At 39.0% G+C, this 18,191-nt stretch overlaps 5 protein-coding genes across 6 annotated transcripts; 3 read left to right on the forward strand and 2 right to left on the reverse strand.

Annotated features, from left to right (window-relative positions):
* Positions 1-965: 965 nt before the first annotated feature.
* LOC149710216 (large ribosomal subunit protein eL22-like) lies at positions 966-2,184 on the forward strand. The gene is made up of 4 exons (XM_089860444.1): positions 966-1,121; positions 1,402-1,524; positions 1,592-1,713; positions 1,981-2,184. Exons 1-4 carry the CDS (start codon positions 1,113-1,115, stop codon positions 2,126-2,128), a joined length of 402 nt encoding a protein of 133 aa, XP_089716570.1. The 5' UTR covers positions 966-1,112; the 3' UTR covers positions 2,129-2,184.
* Sbat (LSMD1 domain-containing protein Sbat) lies at positions 2,173-3,642 on the reverse strand. Its single transcript, XM_089860432.1, has 3 exons — positions 3,393-3,642; positions 3,147-3,318; positions 2,173-2,341 (listed from the first exon to the last, which is right to left on the reverse strand). Exons 1-3 carry the CDS (start codon positions 3,540-3,542, stop codon positions 2,217-2,219), a joined length of 447 nt encoding a protein of 148 aa, XP_089716558.1. The 5' UTR covers positions 3,543-3,642; the 3' UTR covers positions 2,173-2,216.
* Positions 3,643-3,674: 32 nt separating this feature from the next.
* On the forward strand, positions 3,675-5,152 carry Coa8 (Cytochrome c oxidase assembly factor 8). The gene is made up of 2 exons (XM_089860428.1): positions 3,675-3,816; positions 4,489-5,152. Exons 1-2 carry the CDS (start codon positions 3,758-3,760, stop codon positions 4,916-4,918), a joined length of 489 nt encoding a protein of 162 aa, XP_089716554.1. The 5' UTR covers positions 3,675-3,757; the 3' UTR covers positions 4,919-5,152.
* On the reverse strand, positions 4,934-10,225 carry LOC149710219 (acetyl-coenzyme A transporter 1). Its single transcript, XM_089860423.1, has 6 exons — positions 9,015-10,225; positions 8,791-8,945; positions 8,188-8,363; positions 7,819-8,124; positions 7,291-7,512; positions 4,934-6,346 (listed from the first exon to the last, which is right to left on the reverse strand). The coding sequence occupies exons 1-6, from the start codon at positions 9,563-9,565 to the stop codon at positions 6,185-6,187; spliced, it is 1,572 nt and encodes a 523-aa protein (XP_089716549.1). The 5' UTR covers positions 9,566-10,225; the 3' UTR covers positions 4,934-6,184.
* A 381-nt stretch (positions 10,226-10,606) lies between these two features.
* LOC149710220 (uncharacterized) lies at positions 10,607-17,670 on the forward strand. Of its 2 annotated transcripts, none has more exons than XM_089860406.1 (8): positions 10,607-10,761; positions 11,632-14,550; positions 14,931-15,665; positions 15,769-15,981; positions 16,084-16,765; positions 16,829-16,992; positions 17,058-17,157; positions 17,236-17,670. In XM_089860406.1, the coding sequence occupies exons 2-8, from the start codon at positions 11,704-11,706 to the stop codon at positions 17,508-17,510; spliced, it is 5,016 nt and encodes a 1,671-aa protein (XP_089716532.1). In that variant the 5' UTR covers positions 10,607-10,761; positions 11,632-11,703; the 3' UTR covers positions 17,511-17,670. The 2 variants fall into 2 exon arrangements, with proteins under 2 accessions (XP_089716532.1, XP_089716539.1); XM_089860413.1 differs by lacking the exon at positions 10,607-10,761 and adding an exon at positions 10,820-11,412.
* Positions 17,671-18,191: the final 521 nt, after the last annotated feature.

Genomic DNA, 18,191 nt, shown 5'->3' on the forward strand with positions numbered 1-18,191 from the left:
GTGAATCACTTCTGCCGTTTCCTTTCTCCTTGATTTGAAGCAGCGATATTTATGATCACTTTTAGCGTTTTCCTTTGGGTCCTCGCGGAGCGCTCCCAAGGAGCAATAAAAATGGTAGTAGTAGTTTCCAGCTTCGTTAAAGACTGTTTTTGAAGAATAGGATCTCCTAGTTTTATTCCTCCATGGGAGCGCTCCGCGAGGTCCCAAAGGAAAACGCCATTTGATATGGTCCAGAATACTACTTCACGTAGTTCACGTGCTAATTTAGAAATCCATAGCCAACTAGATATTTAGAAATCGATGGTACCCTGCCCACTTATACGTCACACTATGGTCACACCGTTGACTTCGTGGGCTATTAATCATTTCAAAAAATAAATAAAATAAATTTTTGAGTCTTATGCCGTTTTGTTTAGGTCTTCCGAGCGCATAGAGAGCAGCACCGAATTTTTGACGATTGACATGGGTCAAGTGCAAGGCTTGGGTAATGTAGGTTCTTTGAACTCAATGGTGTCAACTTCCCGTGACAGGGTCTGATTAAAGGGGGGACCGAGGGGGAACTGGCCCCCGGGTGCAAGGTTTGTTGGAGGCGCTTTGAGTTAAAATATTCCCTCTCAGCAACATTTACTATTCCCCTGACCGCGGCGTCTCGCCCTCTTCGCCTTCCAATCCTTTTTTTTAAAAAAAAAAGAAAGAAAAGTGATCGTTGGCAGGGTGGGAAATAAGGATTTTTTTAAACTGGACATTTGGCCAGCGACCCCCCTGGCCTGGAATAAATAAACTGGTTCATGACCATTGACCAGGGCGCGTCGTCTGCTAAACTAAATTAGTGGATAATTAAAATATTTGAGATAATGTCTGGACTCTGGTTACCCTTGCATTTTCTTAGTGGTCCCGTGGACCACTGACCCTCCTCCGATTTAATTTTTAAACTGGTCCAGGAAATTTTTAAACTGGTCATTTGCTCTGTGCCACCGCCTTATTTCCCACGCTGATTGTTGGTGCTTAGCCCTCGCAATTTTTAAGCACACGAACGCAAGCATAACTCTTTGGTCTTTGGTTTTTATCCTAGGGTTGTCGTCGCGGCGAAGAAGTAACACATCTCTTTCAAAATGGTTATGGTAATGTTAATTTTAAATATAATATTTCCTTACAAATTTCAGTGTGCAACCAGTGTGAAAAATTCGAATTTATATTAACTATGAAGTCCAATTATTTAGGCTTAGGACCTAATTTCAATCACATTAAAATAAGACAACTTAAGCCTAGGGCCTCGGCTACTTAAACACGTGGCTAAGAGTCTAAGACCCTATGTAGCTAGCATATTTAGGCTTAAATCTATTAAATGTTTAATATAATTTTATAACATTGTTAATTAAAAATATTTGCAATTGTTTGTAGCAAATTGCCGCAAAGAAAAAATTGCCTCCCAAGGGAAAGGCTAAAAAGAAGAAGGTTCAGTTGAAGTTTTTTATTGACTGCAGTCACCCTGTTGAAGATGGCATTATGAATGCTGCCGATTTTGTAAGTTTTACCCCGATCCGATTTATCAATTTTTGTTTAGTTATAAGTTAACGTTCACAAATTTCAGGAAAAATTCCTTCATGAGAGAATCAAGGTTCAAGGAAAAACCAATAATTTGGGAAATTCCATTACAATTGAACGTAATAAATCTAAAGTGGTTATTACAGCAGATATCCATTTGTCAAAAAGGTAAATATGAGACCACCCTGAAGCTCAGATTGAGCAAAACCAAACGTGCAACCTGATGTAATAATCTGGTGGTCAGTTTTGAATATGAACCCCTTTCCCATATAGAGTAATGGCACCTCCCTGCCTTTGGCTACGTTACGCTCTATGAGAAATTAACATGGAGTGTCACTATTCTATTGAAACTGACCTACCATACCATAATTATGACGGGTTTACCACCTTCCTGAATTAACCGAAAAAAAATTTCATTTCTTTTATCCTCTATAGGTACCTTAAATACCTAACAAAGAAATATTTGAAGAAAAACAACTTGCGTGATTGGTTAAGAGTGGTGGCGAACGCCAAGGACTCTTTCGAACTACGTTATTTCCAGATTAACAATGAGGAAGAAGAAGATGAAGAGGATAATGAATAAACTTTTCATGTTGTTGTAAATTTGGGAAAATAAATTTCACACTATTTCACACACGATATCAGTACATCTTTATTTTATTAAAATGAAGTTAATTGACATTAGAGCTTCTTTGCATCCAGGGCATTTGTTTTTGATCAATATTTATAGAAACAATATGGCCACCCGGAACCATAGCCAAGCCTAAAAGCCTCGGTTCTTCAATAGAGCCTTCCTCTGAAATATATGATGGAATTTGTATTGGTTGATAACATAAGCTGCCAGGGAGCCCAGTGGTCCTATAATTGCTATATTTTTAAACTTGACCTATAATTTCATGAAAGGTCCTATAATATCCTATGTTTTTGACTTAGTCGAAATTTTCGTATAGTTTAGCATCAAAATTAAAACATTTTGCTCTTTTATAAAGATCGCAATTAAGCCAAAATAGTATTGTACTAGCTGTTACCCGCGGCGTCGCTCGCGTGTAATAAGAACTTCCATCTAAATGATATAGAGAATGGGTAGATTTTACTGATGACTAATATTTTTGTAGCACCCATCCATAAAGAAGGGTTTTCAAGTTTTTGGCCGCCATTTAAAAAGATGGCAACAAATCGAACCCAAAAGACCATTCAGCCCGTCTATAGGTTAAAGGAAACCAGTTCACTAAATATTTTTGAAACCAGTTGAAACGCGCGGACTCTGTTGCATAGAGGTTTTTTACATTTCTGGGCGCCATTTTTTAAGATGGCGGCGGATTGGAAAAATCTTTTTTAGTACGCGCCTACTACTTATGAGTAACGTTCCTACAAATTTTCAGCCTTCTAGGGCAAGCGGTTTGGGCTGGGCCTTGATTATCAGTCAGTCAGGACTTTGATTTATATAGATATAGATTATATATACAAGGCATTTTTGTCATATATTTTCCTATAAAAACACATTTTTTTCTCCTATAAAATCCTATAATTCTGGAAAAAAAATCCTATTTTCCCCATAAGAAATTTAAATTTTTGTCTGGGCTTCCTGTGCGGTTTCTTACCATCAGGTTTGAGATATTCTGAACACGATCCAAGAATAATATTTCTATCTCTATCTGTGCATAAAAATATTCCAATTAAGGTTCTTCCGTCAGTCATTTCAATTTTCATGTTTTTGTTCAACCAGCTTTCCAATTTTAATCTTAATGGACTTTTCACTCGTTGATCAAATTCCTTTAAATTAACCCTAATTGATTTATTACGTTCAACGCAATTTAAATTTCGCGGTCTAAAAACAGAGATCTTACAGGATTTTTCTCCTTCAGATCTTCATCGCTCGAACAACTATCTGTGGTGTTGTAATCTTTAAAGTCTTTTTCGAGTTCGCCCGAATATTCCATTTCCAAATTTGAATTTTTTCCACTCTCGTAAAGATTCGGTAAAGTATTTTCACTCATAGTTAATCACAATTAGTTAAATTCATCATTAATTTTGAAAATAATTCGCATATTTCACGAAGCCTCGGTTTTCTCCTCCGAATTAGCATCAAGATTTCAAGAGAAGCCACCAGGTGGCAGACGTTACCATTGGGAAGAAACAAGACGGTCAAAACCAAAACTGCTGTTTTACACCCTAATTAGAACTAAACGTTTCACTTCTCTTCTTTAAAACAATGGCCAGAAATGTTTCAAAACTGATGAAATATAAAAACATATCCTACATGTCTTTTAGGTACCAACTAAAGTCGCGTTTACGCAAAATACTCTTTTGAAATCGTTTTGGAAAGCCCTAACCCATTTTCAAAAGCAATAGTCTGCCTACCACGAACTTTCTCGTGACGTCACACCCTCCTATCTCTTACCCCGATTTTGGTGACCATAATGGAAGTCATCAGCTCATACCATACAATTTAGACTACCAATATTGACGTCACGTCCCCGTAGCTCCTCCCCTATCAGTACTACACTATCAAAATTCAAAAAGGCTGGACTTTAATGAAGCTCCTCCTTTTTACATCTACAAGGTGGAGGATTTTCTTGAGTGGAAGCTAGTGGGGGTCCTGGGGGAATAAAGCAGGGGTATGACGTACTGCTATGTCCCTATAGAGTGGTACTGAGAGGGGAGGAGCTACGGTGACGTGACGTCAGTTTTGGTAGTCTAAATTGTATGGCCTGAGCTTACGATTTCCAATATGGTCGCCAAAACGGAGATAATAGATAGGAGGGCATGACGTCACGAGAAAGTTCGTGCTAGCAGACTATTGTTGCTTTTCGCCAAACAATCTCTACTTCGAGCTTTCCAAAACGGTTTCAAAGCGTCTAATTTAAGTAAACGTGGCAAAATTTGTGTTTCGTTTCAACGTTTATTAACAATTAAACCAAATTCTGTATGTATTTGCTTTAGAACCAAGGCTTCTGGTATTGGTAATGAAAATGAACTGGGCCTTGGTCCCAGTGATGTAATGGGTTTACCAGATTCGAAATCAAATCTACGCGCGCTAAAAATTCAAATTCCAGCGGATGAAACGCGGGAAGAAAAACAATACAGAATTGAAAGGGAAAAACTACAAATATGGAATCAGGAATATTGGGAAAACCATAACAACCTATTCAAAACGGAAAAAGAAACGTTCATTAAAAACCAATTACAAAAATTATCCGATATGGGGGAAGTAAAAAAAAGTTTAAACGTCGAAGAAATGGCCACTTTCTACAAAGAATTTCTGAACACAAATCATAATAAACACGTTCAGTATAATTGGGAATGGTACTCCAAAAATTTCTATATTTTGTTTCTCAGTTTAAAGGCGGAATTATCCAAATTACGTAAATGAATAATTTACAGAACAGACAAGTCATAAAATAATTTATTTTCAACAACAGATTACGTAATGTTCCTTAAAACAGTGTAGAAAAATAAACATTTTCATAAATCAAAACAGCTATCTATCTATAATCCCCCCTCCGTTCATTTTTCTTTGGATATATTACTGGTCAAAAAAAATTTAAAGACATGATTTGATCTCGTTCATTTGTTTGTGCGAATAAAATATATAGTTTAAATCAAATCTCACTCAGTCGCTATCTATAATTTAATATCTATAAATTAAGAATTAATAACAGTCCGTTATCTCTTATATTTTACAAAGTCCAATGAAATTATCAGGCTTGGGAAAATGAAATTTTGGTCTAAAAATGGTCATAGGTCTAAAAACAGTATTTGATGCAAAATAATAACAATCAGAGCTTAGGTCTATTAAAGTTTAAAGTGAACAGGGTTGCCACCAGGGGTGTGCGAGTACTCGTTAAGTTCGAGTACTCGGTTCAAGTATCGAGCCGAGTACTCGACTCGATACTCGATAACAACACATTGAGATACTCGAGACAGATTCGAGTAGCTTTTTAACATCTTAAATACTCGAATCCGAGGCTTACAACTATAGCAGACGATGAGTTCATGAGCATTTATTTTGAAAATCACCTGTTCAAGGTTTAATTGATCACTAACAATCTTTTTGAACTAGTTCGATATTAGATAATTGAACATCTTCGTTATTTTCAAGAAATTTACAAAATTGCTACTCGACAAGTCAATATTTGAGACTCGATAATTACTCGAAAGAACCAAAATTTGACCTATCTAAATACTCGATACTCGAAAGTATTTTTGACACTCGGCTCGATACTCGATAAGAAATTAGTTTTGATACTCGGACTCGGCTCAAAACCGAAAAAACGGGACTCGCACACCACTAGGTCTATTAAAGTTTAAAGTGAACAGGGTTGCCACGCAATTATCCTTTTCAAATTTCCCTGACTTTCCCAGGTTTTTCCCCAAACACTAATTTTCCTGACCAATTTTCTCTCTTTAATTAGTTTATAACCAATATAAAAATTCCCTGACTGTTATGATAATTTTAAAATTCCTTGACTTTTCCCTGACACTTTCAATATAACTGATTTTCCCACACCCATTTTGCATATTTTCCAGGTACCGTGGCAACCCTGTTTGTTGAATGAGAAAGCTCTAGGCAAAAATAAGATTAACTTTGACGACTAGATTAGTCAAATATATTCATTCACTAATTAATTAATTATAATTAAGAGGGTTTCCAAGCAGAAGGTGGCAAACTTTGAATATGATTAATTTTCGCCCTTCCCCATACAAATAACCAAATTAATCCAAACACGATACAAAAATAAGTTTCAACATGATATCCATCTAATGTAGTTTGACAATTACCACCCTCTTTCGTACAAGACTGAAATTGAAACCGAAATACACATTAATTAAGTATTAATACTAGCATAAGTTTATAAGATATGTTCCATAAGTATTACACTTCCCATACTTCGTAATGCTAGAAACTAATTGAGAGCTAGTTCGAGAATGACAAGTGAGAATTGAAGTCCTACACTCGGTTAATTTTGCAGTCCATCTTCCTATTTTAGTCTGTATTTACTAAGCCTTTGACAGCGCCTCTAGTCTGCATTACTAAGCCTTTGACAGCGCCTCTAGTCTGCATTACTAAGCCTTTGACAGCGCCTCTAGTAGTCTAGTCTGCATTACTAAGCCTTTGACAGCGCCTCTAGTCTGCATTACTAAGCCTTTGACAGCGCCTCTAGTCTGCATTACTAAGCCTTTAACAGCGCCTCTAGTAGTCTAGTCTGCATTACTAAGCCTTTGACAGCGCCTCTCGTCTGCATTACTACGCCTTTGACAGCGCCTCTCATCTGCATTACTAAGCCTTTGATAGCGCCTCTAGTCTGCATTACTAAGCCTTTGACAGCGCCTCTAGTCTGCATTACTAAGCCTTTGACAGCGCCTCTAGTCTGCATTACTAAGCCTTTGACAGCGCCTCTAGTCTGCATTACTAAGCCTTTGACAGCGCCTCTAGTCTGCATTACTAAGCCTTTGACAGCGCCTCTAGTAGTCTAGTCTGCATTACTAAGCCTTTGACAGCGCCTCTAGTAGTCTAGTCTGCATTACTAAGCCTTTGACAGCGCCTCTAGTAGTCTAGTCTGCATTACTAAGCCTTTGACAGCGCCTCTAGTCTGCATTACTAAACCTTTGACAGCGCCTCACCAGGCGTCGCTTTACCTCGAATCTATGACCTACCTCACTTCATGACAAGCTCCAGTTTGTAACCAGTGACAAACTTACGGAACATATCTTATGAACTACTAGGTTGAATAGAAAACTCACTTCACTCTCTGTTTTGCTATTACAAGATCCCAATTCTAAATTATCCTTAAAACAATTCTTGTACGTCAAATACTCGATGGCCCAAAGTGCGACTGTTCCAGGCCAATTTCCTCCTAAATTACTGACCGTGTTCATTAAGGTCATGTACGTTCCCCCAATAGTGGGGTCACTAATTTTTGCAAAGAAGGCCATCATTGCGACATAAACACAATAAACCGTGCCCTAATAAATTTTAAACTTTGTTAATATTTTGCTTTCCAAAATTAATGTTTTTTCACTTTGCGCCACTCGCTTAACAATCTTGCATTGCTACAAGTTATTCAAACTGGCTTTTTCTCTGTTTTCATTAAACAAAACTATTCGAGTAGGTGGAAAATATGTTCGCTAATCCGAACTCTTTCGCCTCTCTCGCGAGTTTGTAGCCAATAACTAAGCTTCAACATCACAGGGAAGAAGATTTGCGGACACAGAGCAGTGCAAAGAGAAAAAAATTGCCCGTGTGATGGGCCCTTCAGTTTCACTTCTTACCTGGTGAAGTGCATAAGCTATTACAATAACAATGTAATAATAGAGGGGGAAAGAACCATCCATTAATTTGACTGTGGGGGTCCACATAATCAAGAGGGAGAAGAGGACACCCAATATACATCTAATTGGATAGGCCTTAACCCAAATCTTTAAAGGTTTGGGACCTCCAGTATATCGACTGATGAAAATGGGTAATAATATTTGAACAGGCACCATTGGTACAGCAAGCATGGCTAAATGTTCTTTGGGTACACCCAATTCAATTAATTTTAGACCAGTAACGGAATCGGTGGCTGCAAACGCAATCTAAAAAGTTCCAATAAATTGATTCAATTTTACCACTAAGGTTTTTGGTATGGCAGTTCGTACCTTTGATGTTAATAAAACTACAACCATATAGATAACACTAGGCAAGCAAAGGATTTTAAACAAAAGTTTGTATGTGCCAGAGATTCCTTCAACGTTATTGTCAGGTCTCTCTTTTTTTACAAACATAATCACGCTTGTAGTGATTAAAAATACAACTCCCCAAAAGAATAAATATCCTAGAAGGAAAATTTTAAATTAACTTGAAACTTATAAAAAATCTACAGGATCTCTTCATGGATTAACTAACGCTTGGGATTGTTCGTTCCCCCTAAAAGATTAAGTATGCATGTTCCAAACATCCCCTAGCAGTAGCTACTATCCCTAACCGAAAGTTACAAGAAAATTGGACCAAATATCACGTGTCCAATGACGTCAAAATTAAAATAACCCCTAAAATTGGGCGTCGCCATCTTTAAAATCCGCAAAAACGATTTATTTTGTCTAGAGATGGCGCTATATCTACATCCGTTTTGGTCCAATAAATTGGGGGAATGAAGAGGAGAATCAAGGAATAATTCGGAACATGAAATTGGCGATAGAAATACATGGGAAACACGGTTTGTGAACAATCTCTAGCGTTAGTTAATCCATGATCTCTCGTACCAGATAAACAAACTAATCCTTCGTCTTTGGGTATTGATCGAAAGTAAGTGTTAGAAAAATGAGGAGATTCTAGGGCTAAAAACAACACGTTTCCTAAAAAGTATCCAGCTGTTTGGCCTACAGTATTACAAGTTGAAGCGTACCCTACATTTCGCCTGTTTAAAGAGACAACATTGTACTGAAATATCAAATATAACTTTTAAGTGAAAATAAATTACGCGTACCTAGCCAACATGGTTAAGGCCCAGCCATCGACAGCTATATCTTGTGTGGCAGCCATGAAGTTAAGCATGAAGAAAACACCGGTCAAAACGTAGACATTGGGAGCTATATCACTACCTTTCCCGAGCAAATAATCGATGTTGTACGATAAGATAATCATGAAAATTCCAATGATATATTGCGATGGAACCAGCCATGATTTTCTTCGTCCAAAACTGGCTACATACAAAGAGTCTACGATAGGGGCCCATAACAGTTTGACGCTAAATGGCCAATGAGCAAAACTGAAGACTGCTTGGTCTTTATAACTGACTTTTGAGTTTTGAAGAATCAAGGGGATACTGCCACCAAGGCCTAATGGGATTCCTTGCAAAATGTACAGAAATAATAGCAAAGCTATGTTTAGTCGATCTCCCTTTATATCTGTGGTTGCGTGAACCATGCTTTTCTTATCTTCTTCATCATAGTTTATATCATAACGTCTATTATCTGGTTTGATTCCAATTAACATCTCGTGGCCTGAGGGCTCCGTTAAGTTTTTACGTTTTTGCATTATAGGTTACTAATTTAACGTACCGGTACAATACTATCGATGTGATGGTTTATTTAAACGATTTAACAAATTAACAGTAACACCTGTTACTTTGTTTACCTTGGTAAACTATGACGTGTACTTAACTTAGCCATGGTCTATGGCAAGGCTTAGCGTTTATTGTTGCACCGTTACTTGGATTTATTTTTTTGTAAAACTGAATGAATTAAAAGTACTTTACTGGCTCATATTAAATTGAAAACACAAATTTATCACTGAAAAGTATTCTAAAACTTTGAAAAACTCGAATTACTGTTTAGTCTACTATTTAGAATTCGATATACAAAAGTTCATAGGTTCTAGCAGACATCTTTTAACAGATCACAGCCAGGCGAGCCAACACCACCGACTCACTGGACCAGTCTGGGAAATAAGGATATTTTTTAAACTAGTCCTTGGGACCAGTGACCCCCTAGCTTCCGAAATAATAAACTGGTCTTCGGAGTGGTCCCAGCCTTTGTTGTCCTATAGATTTGTAATAAATAAACTGGTTCCGAGGACCAGTAACCCCCACTTTTTGAATTAAAAAACTAGTCCAAGCAATTAATAAACTGGTTTTGGACCAGAGGAAGTGTGCTATTTCCCAGTCTGCACTGGACTCAGGGTGGGAAAAGGATATTTTTTAAACTGGACACTGGGCCAGTGACCTCCCTGCCCTGGAATAAGTAAACTGGTCCTTAACCATTGATCAGGGCGCGTCGTCTGCTAAACCAAAGAAGTGGGTAATTAAATAGTTGAGATAATGTCTGGACTCTGGTTACCCTTGAATTTTCTTAGTGGTCCCGTGGACCACTGACCCCCCTCCGTTTTAATTTTTAAACTGGTCATTTTCCCTGTGCCACCGCCTTATTTCCCACGAAACCACTAAGAAAATTCAAGGGTAACCAGAGTCCAGTCATTATCTCAACTATTTAATAACCCGCTTCTTTAGTTTAGTCGACGACGCGCCCTGGTCAATGGTCATGGACTAGTTTACTTATTCCTAGGGGGGGTCACTCACTAGCCCAGTGTCCAGTTTAAAAAATATCCTTATTTCCCACCCTGATCACAGCCCGCTCCATCAAGGTTAGAGAGAAAACAGTTTCTGCATGCTTGGATGTTTATTATCTATGGTTGATGATAGAAGGCCGTAATTAACCTGGAAATTGAGAAAGAAGGTAAGTTTTATTTTTTTATTATATAGATTTTCATGTTTTAGACTGACTTTCTCAGAAAAATAGCCTATTTTCAAATGATAATATAAGATTTGTATGTTGTGAGAAAGCATTGTAAATGACTGGTTAAGAGATTTCTTTGTACTGCCGTTATTGCCGAGTCCCAGCCGCTTGTTTGGGGCCCCTATCAATGCATATTGCATATGCTAGTTGCTACTGGTAGTCTGGTTCAGGTTGGTAGCGAGTACCCGTCTCTACCGTAATCTTTGGGTACCTAAAGGGCAAAGGCGCGAAGGTTATAAATTCGTAGATGGAAATCACTCAGTCCATGTTAAAATTTAAATTGAGCCATTAAATTTAAATAAAATAAAAATAATTGTTCATTATATTCCCCCAAAAATTAATTTAAGGGTATTTTATTTAATTTTCTAAGCCTTGGCTAATCCCCATAGTTGTAAGCAGAACTAATAGCAGGCTAAATATTTATACCAAAATAATTGGAAAATGCAAAATGGCGGGATTGGAGGCCTAGTTTAGTACAGGAAATAAGCATTTGTACAAAAATGTTGGGCTTGAGGCTTGATGTTATGATTTAACATAGTTGCGGTGCGGTGTGAGACGAAAACATGATAATTTTCAAGATATTTAATCGAAGTAATAAATTTTAATTATCAATTATTGTTTGGCTATTAATTGCGTGCAATTATATTTTTATAAGTATGCTTTATAATATTATTTGCTGTTATTGCACATGAAGTTACTGTAGGTTCTGCTGATTGCAATTTTACCTTTAATTCTTAATTATCTTATTATTGTTAGTTTAGTATATAAAATAATCTTTGTCTTAAATTTGTCTAAAATAATTGATTTCAGCTCTTAGAGACAGTTACGCTTTAACGCTATACACAAATTCGGTTTTACGTTTTTTACCAATAACTTTTAAAAATGAACACTGAAAGCGCCCAGAAAGAGAAACTTAAACGTTTGAAGGAGGGTAAAACCGATCTTACGAAACTAACATTAGAAAGAAAAAAGCCACCGCCAGTTGTAAGCCGAACAACTGCGCGTAAGTCTTGCAGTGTTACTAGTTCGACAAATAACAAACCCACACAAAAATCGTCAGAGGTAGGCGCGGATTTTTCTGGACAAAGTGTTGATTTTAAACCAGAAAAACCAGAACCAATTGCGCAATTACCAATTGAAGTTAAGTCACAACCTGATGCCAATTACCTACAAAGCATTGAAGAGAGAAAGCGCGAACGTAAACAAAAACAAGCCGAACGTTTTAAACGGAAAAGGCTTGAAAAGAAACGGGAGCTAATCGAATCCATGAATAGTCCTGTCAGTATTGACGACAAAAAAGATGATATCCTCTGCGTATCTACAATTAATGCGATTGATAAATCAGAGGTTAAGAAGTCAGATACTCCAAATGTCCAGAAGTCAGATACTCCAAATGTCCAGAAGTCAGATACTCCAAATGTCAAGAAGTCAGATACTCCAAATGTCCAGAAGTCAGATACTCCAAATGTCCAGAAGTCAGAAACTCCAAATGTCAAGAAGTCAGATACTCCAAATATCAAAGATATTGAATCAACAGCGCCAAAATCGGAGTTAGAAAAAAAAGTCTGGGACAATATCATTAAAGATCTTGAAGATTTGGACAAAGACCAAGTGCAAGATGTATGTTCCGAGGAAATATCACCAGAAGTTACTGATAATGTGGCGATTGTCAATGAGATGACAGAAAAAGAGACTGTTCAAGCCATGATTATGGAATTGGAAGAGGAGGAACCGTCTGACTGGGAAGATAGAGAACCTCTTGAGGCAGAAATTGTAGAAGAAGATGAAGGTGATGACGCTGGAGAAAACGAAATTCACAGGACAAATCCAGAAGGATCATCCGAAGATTGTGTTGTTCTACTATCATCTGATGATGAGTCAAACACCGACAAAGAGCCCAAGAAGTTAAAAGAAATACCAATAGACCAAAATAAAGTTGGCGAATCAACCAAAGAACAAAACCAAAAGGATCTCTCTGTGTCGCCCGCAACTGAAGATGTAGCCCATCATACCACTAATGCAAACATAGTGGATGATTCGGAAGTACGATACTCTGATGTCTCTGAGAGTGATGCGGAAGGAGTTTTGCAACTTGAGGATGAAGATGACGTTTCCGATACCGAAAATATGAAAGACACTGCTCTCGTGGATGAAAGCAACCCGAAAGAACTAGAAGGTGTCGGGAGAACCGATTCTGTTAGCGAAAAAGCCGTAGATACAAAGGACGATAAACAGGAAGATAATGGCGGTGAGGACCTCCTAAAAAATCCTGGTGAAGAGGAATTAGGGGAAGGTAATGATGACCAAGATTGTAACTGGGAGGGGGAAGCGGAAGGTGAGGATGGAAAACAAGAAGATCAAGAATGGCCTGAAGGTGACGATCAAGAGTGGCCTGAAATTGATGAAGTCCAACATGACGATCAAGAATGGCCTGAAATTGATGAAGTCCAACATGACGATCAAGAATGGCCTGAAATTGATGATGAAGTCCAACATGACGATCAAGAATGGCCTGAAGGTGATGATGTCCAACATGATGATCAAGAATGGCCTGAAGATGATGGCCAAAATGAAAACCAAGAATGGGTAGAGGAGGAAGAACAAGGAACTCAACAGGATGGACAGTCAGCCCAAGAAGTAGGTGATGAGGACCTCGTGGCTGAATCTGCGGCCGCCGATATGGATCTCGAAGATGAAGTTAAAATCGATGATAGAAATCCAGTTGACGGTGGCCCGTTAGAGGATTATCAAGATGGTCAAGGTGAGAATTTTCAAGATGTTGATGAGAACGTTGACCAAACAACCACGGAAGGAGATAAAGATAAGGAGAACAGTGAAGATTTAGAAGTTACAATCACCACCAAAGACTGCCACAAAAGTGTAGGTGATAAACCAAATCAGAAGGCAGATGGCGCTGGAATGAAGGTACATACGACCACCACTACCTCAACAGATCAGCCTGAAGTAGTCGAACAAAGCGATGGGAATCTGTCCACCGTGATAGTAGCTGAAGCCAATCAAGTAGAAGCTGAAGCTAAGAGCGTCAGTCGTGAAAAACCATCATCGCCAAAAGCTGCAAAAAAGTTAGACTCAAACAAACTGATGAAAAGTGTCCAGGACAAACAGAGTGGAGAGTTAGGTAATATAGATTCGGCTGATGCGGACTCTGTCCACGAAGATCAGAAGGAATTAGAAGAAGAAGGTGAAATAAATTTTCATTTATTAGGCCAAGGCCCATCCCAAAAGTTACAAATCGTAGAAGAAAAATCGCGAGAAAATGGTAGTGTTAGTTCGATAGCGTCTCCAGTGGTAAGCGCCAGCGATGTAAGTTCGTTGGCTGAAAGTCAGGACAGTCAAATGGACGAAAGCTCAGTTCCTGATAAGAACGTGGCATCGTTAGGGTTAGAATCAGCCGAAACGAAGTTTGATTTATTATTTAAAAGTACGGGCACGTCGAACCCAACTGTCAGCGAAACGTTGAATGACCTTGAATTAAGCACGCCCGCGAAAGGTGTTTTAACGTCAACGTCAAACGCAGTTGAAACTGAAGTCGAATCTAAAGCGAACGGGACTCGCGCAAACGCGGAAGTTGCACTAATTTTGACTGAGGATGATAACACATCAGTGGATCATGACGATGTTGAATTGACCATAGTTGAAGATGCTCCCACGGTTTCTGAATCGATTCATCATTTCGAAGGTGGAGAGGAGATTGTAAAGAAGTCTGAAGTAAGAAGAATCTAATTGTTTTTCTTCATATTGGTTTAGCACTTGTTAAGGCTTAAATTAGGGCCGTGGATGACGTCACACTCACTATTATGTTCGAAGCTTAAGCTTACTAAACATTAGCGCGTTTTGAATCATTGCGGAACGTATGCGTTTGAAAAATGGTCCGTAAACTCGCGTTACGGCCATAGCGACATTTGGCGACGCTATTTGCGCGGGAAAACGCATACCCAGAGCAACGCTATTTGCGCGGGAAAACGCATACCCCGAGCAACGCTACTTGCGCGGGAAAACGCATACCCCGAGCAACGCTTCAAAACGCGGTAATGTCACTGTGTAGTAGCTTTAACTAAGGCCTAGCGTGTATTATTTTAACTGTATAGGAGCAAGTTAATGATATGGAAACGACAGAAATCACTAGTGTTAACGCAACCGAAACGGCACGCGAAAGTACCATTAGCGAAGGTACTGATGATATCCGACTTCAATTGGACTTCTCGTCTTCCGATGAAGAAAAAGCTGATAAAATATCATCAACCATTTCCGAGCCTTCTAGTTCCCTAATTGGCGAAAGCTTAACTAGTACACTGCCAAAAACAAACCAAGTCTCAACCAAGAACTTCGTCGAAAAAGATAAAGAACAAAAGAAGGAAACGTCAGCGCAAGTTACCGACGGTGTACCGGAAGTAACATTAGACGACAAAGGCGAACGGAAAGACCAAGAAAACACGTCTAGAAAAAGATCCAACGACGTTAATCTGGAGGTATTTGTTTGGGAGAAAAGTCCCAAGAAAGCCAAGCATGATGAAGAATCAGAAGTTGAGGATGCCAAAGTTTCTCTTGAGGCTGAGGACACGGAGGAACATAAGGAATTCAAGGTTCCAACATTGCCGAAATTGATGACAATGCACGATCTCGAAAACGTAATTAGGGAAAGAGTGATGAACTATGTCGAGGAATGTAATAAAACCATCGTGGACGCCCAAAACGAACGCATCAATCAGTTGGAAAAACAATTGGAACGTTGGAAGAAACGGGCAACTTTTTTAGAATCTCAAGTCAAGGAAGCCGAGTCCGAGCTCGAAATTTACAAGACTCAGTTGTCCGTACAAAACAAGGTAAGGTCTTCTCTCTTTTACTGACAAGAACAATGGAGTGCATTTTGGGGGAATCATATCCCTTTAAAATAAGCCGTTGCCATAATCCTTGACACTCTTTAAGGTTACCGCGACCACCAGCAACGTCGCTACTTATAGTAACACAGAGTCGTCTACTTCAAAGCCTACAAGTAATTTGGTTGGGACATTAACGACAGGTACGCGTAAAAGTACCACAACACCCGCCATGTCAATGTCTACGACAAGTACATCCTTAACCATGAGTAGAAACATACTACCACCGACCTCCATTAGTGTCAGTACAAGTAGTTCGAAGGTAAGTAAAGACGTCTCCTTAGTATTACAGTTGAAGCGTGACGATGACATGTCAAAGTTACTGGTAGGTTTCTACTAATTATCCTTACAAAATTTAATCCAGCCAACGACAGCTGTTCCATTACAACTAATCGCGAACACGTCATTAACACCCGTGAAAAAACCCACTACCGCCCCCAAAACAACAAGTGGCACCACTGGCCCCAAATCATCCGCCACTGTCATCGACTTAACCGAAGAGGAGGAAGACAAATCCGGAAATAAAAATGCTTCCGTTATATCCAGCCCTAATCGAACAGTGGCGTTGAAACCAAACGCGGTCAAATCGGGAAGTGGTGCTCGAAGTATCCTCCAATCCCCATCAGGAAATTCTTCGGGTGTCCCTGTTAGTATACAACCTATGGTGTCCTCGGGTCAAATGGTGACATTACCAATGATGCCCGGGACCTCCATTTCCTCCATGGTTCAATTGATACCATCAGGGTCGGCTACCATCAACTCGACTTTGCCATCAGGGGTCAGGTTAACGGGACATAATGCTAATATAAGGTCGCCAACCTTTCCTAATCAAACTGGTCCGCAAGTGGCGTATTTGTTACAAGGAGGAACTAATTTGCCAAATCAGAGGGGCGTTGGTAACAGCCAATTGTTTACTTTACCCGGGACTGGTGGTATTATTCAAAATAACACGCGACCGGGACAAATGCCAACGTTCCTATTAATGAGGAATCCACTGTCCACGAGTAACAACGTCGCGTCTAGAATGCCTCGAATACCGACTACTAGTAAGTAATTATTACTCTACGCGTCACTAACCATTTCAAAAACGAACCATTCTCTTCTCGTAGTGACGTCAACGACTGTTAACACAATCCCAGTTGGCGGAGGGGGCCTAAGTATATCTTTGTCCAGACCACAAGCCATGGCACAACCCACCGCAACCAGACCAAAACAAGCTATGACAGTTAATGTGCGTACTACCAAAGCCCCCATTCCAAGCAAATCTAAAACGGTAAGTACTTTTACACTACAATGGGGGAGTTGGGCAATGTCTAATGTGTAGTATCAAACGTTCAGCACCCGGCCGAATTACCATCGCAACCTAATTACCCGGCGATGCCTTCCTTGAAACTGTTACCACCTAGACCATCTCTTAAAATTTCCAAAGTTGCCAATGGTAAGGTAGTTGTCTTTTTTTTTTTTTCATAATTTTCCATCTAACATTGTCATTGCGTTGTTGTGTTTTTTGAAAAAGGTATCGTTCTTTCGTGGAATATGACGATAAACGCTACCTACGCTGACATAATCTCCTATCAATTATACGCCTACCAAGAAACTTCTTTAGCACCAAATCCGGCGCTTTGGAAGAAGGTTGGTGACGTCAAGGCACTTCCCCTCCCAATGGCGTGCACTTTGACACAATTTGTCGAGGGTAATCGTTACTATTTCGCCGTTAGAGCTGTTGACAAACATGACAGAATTGGGCCCTTTAGCGAACCAACTTTTATTATGTTACCTTCAAGGCATTAAAACTGTAATAAGTATTAAATTTGACTCGCCAAGGCTTATTGTTTAATTCCATTCGAAAGACAAGGTCAACTTTCACAGAGCTAAGCCTTTTTTCTCCATAAATTTTCATAATTCCTTATGTAACGTTTTTTTTTAATAAAATGTTGTCGTAATGCTGTAACTTTGGTTTTTTGATAATGACGTTTATGGTGCGGGGGGGAAAAAGGCTCGGAATTAGGGAAAAAATTGCTATAAGCGCCATTTTGAATCACGTGGTAAGTTTTCAGAAAAGGCGGGCTCAAACTTCAAAGAGCTTGTTTGCAGGACATAAGCCGGGATTATTTCAGGCTAAGGCACCACCTAAATGTTTTGGTAAAATGTTATCTGCTCTTTATTCCGTTGGCATTCGAAGCCGAGATACTGGTAGGTTCAGTAACCCTCTTTGATGACAGCGCTTACTAAGCGATGTCAGATGTTCACTACTGTATTCTTTTTCGCGTTTCCTTTTTTCACGTCATATTCCTCAGCGCTTTTTGATAGCGTGACGTAGCGCTTGATTGTTGAACACTTGACAGACTAAAAGTTGGCGCGGGTTTTAAAATTTAAATTCCAATAATGCTATTCCCACAGTAATTGTATTAGTTTTCTTTATAAAACTACTGGCATTCAAATAGACATAATTTTCTTAAACAATTTCATTAT

The sequence above is a fragment of the Phalangium opilio genome, unplaced genomic scaffold, assembly GCF_054372755.1.
Source record: "Phalangium opilio isolate 3A_F unplaced genomic scaffold, DU_Popi_V2 ptg000011l_1, whole genome shotgun sequence".
Classification (NCBI taxonomy): domain Eukaryota; kingdom Metazoa; phylum Arthropoda; class Arachnida; order Opiliones; family Phalangiidae; genus Phalangium; species Phalangium opilio.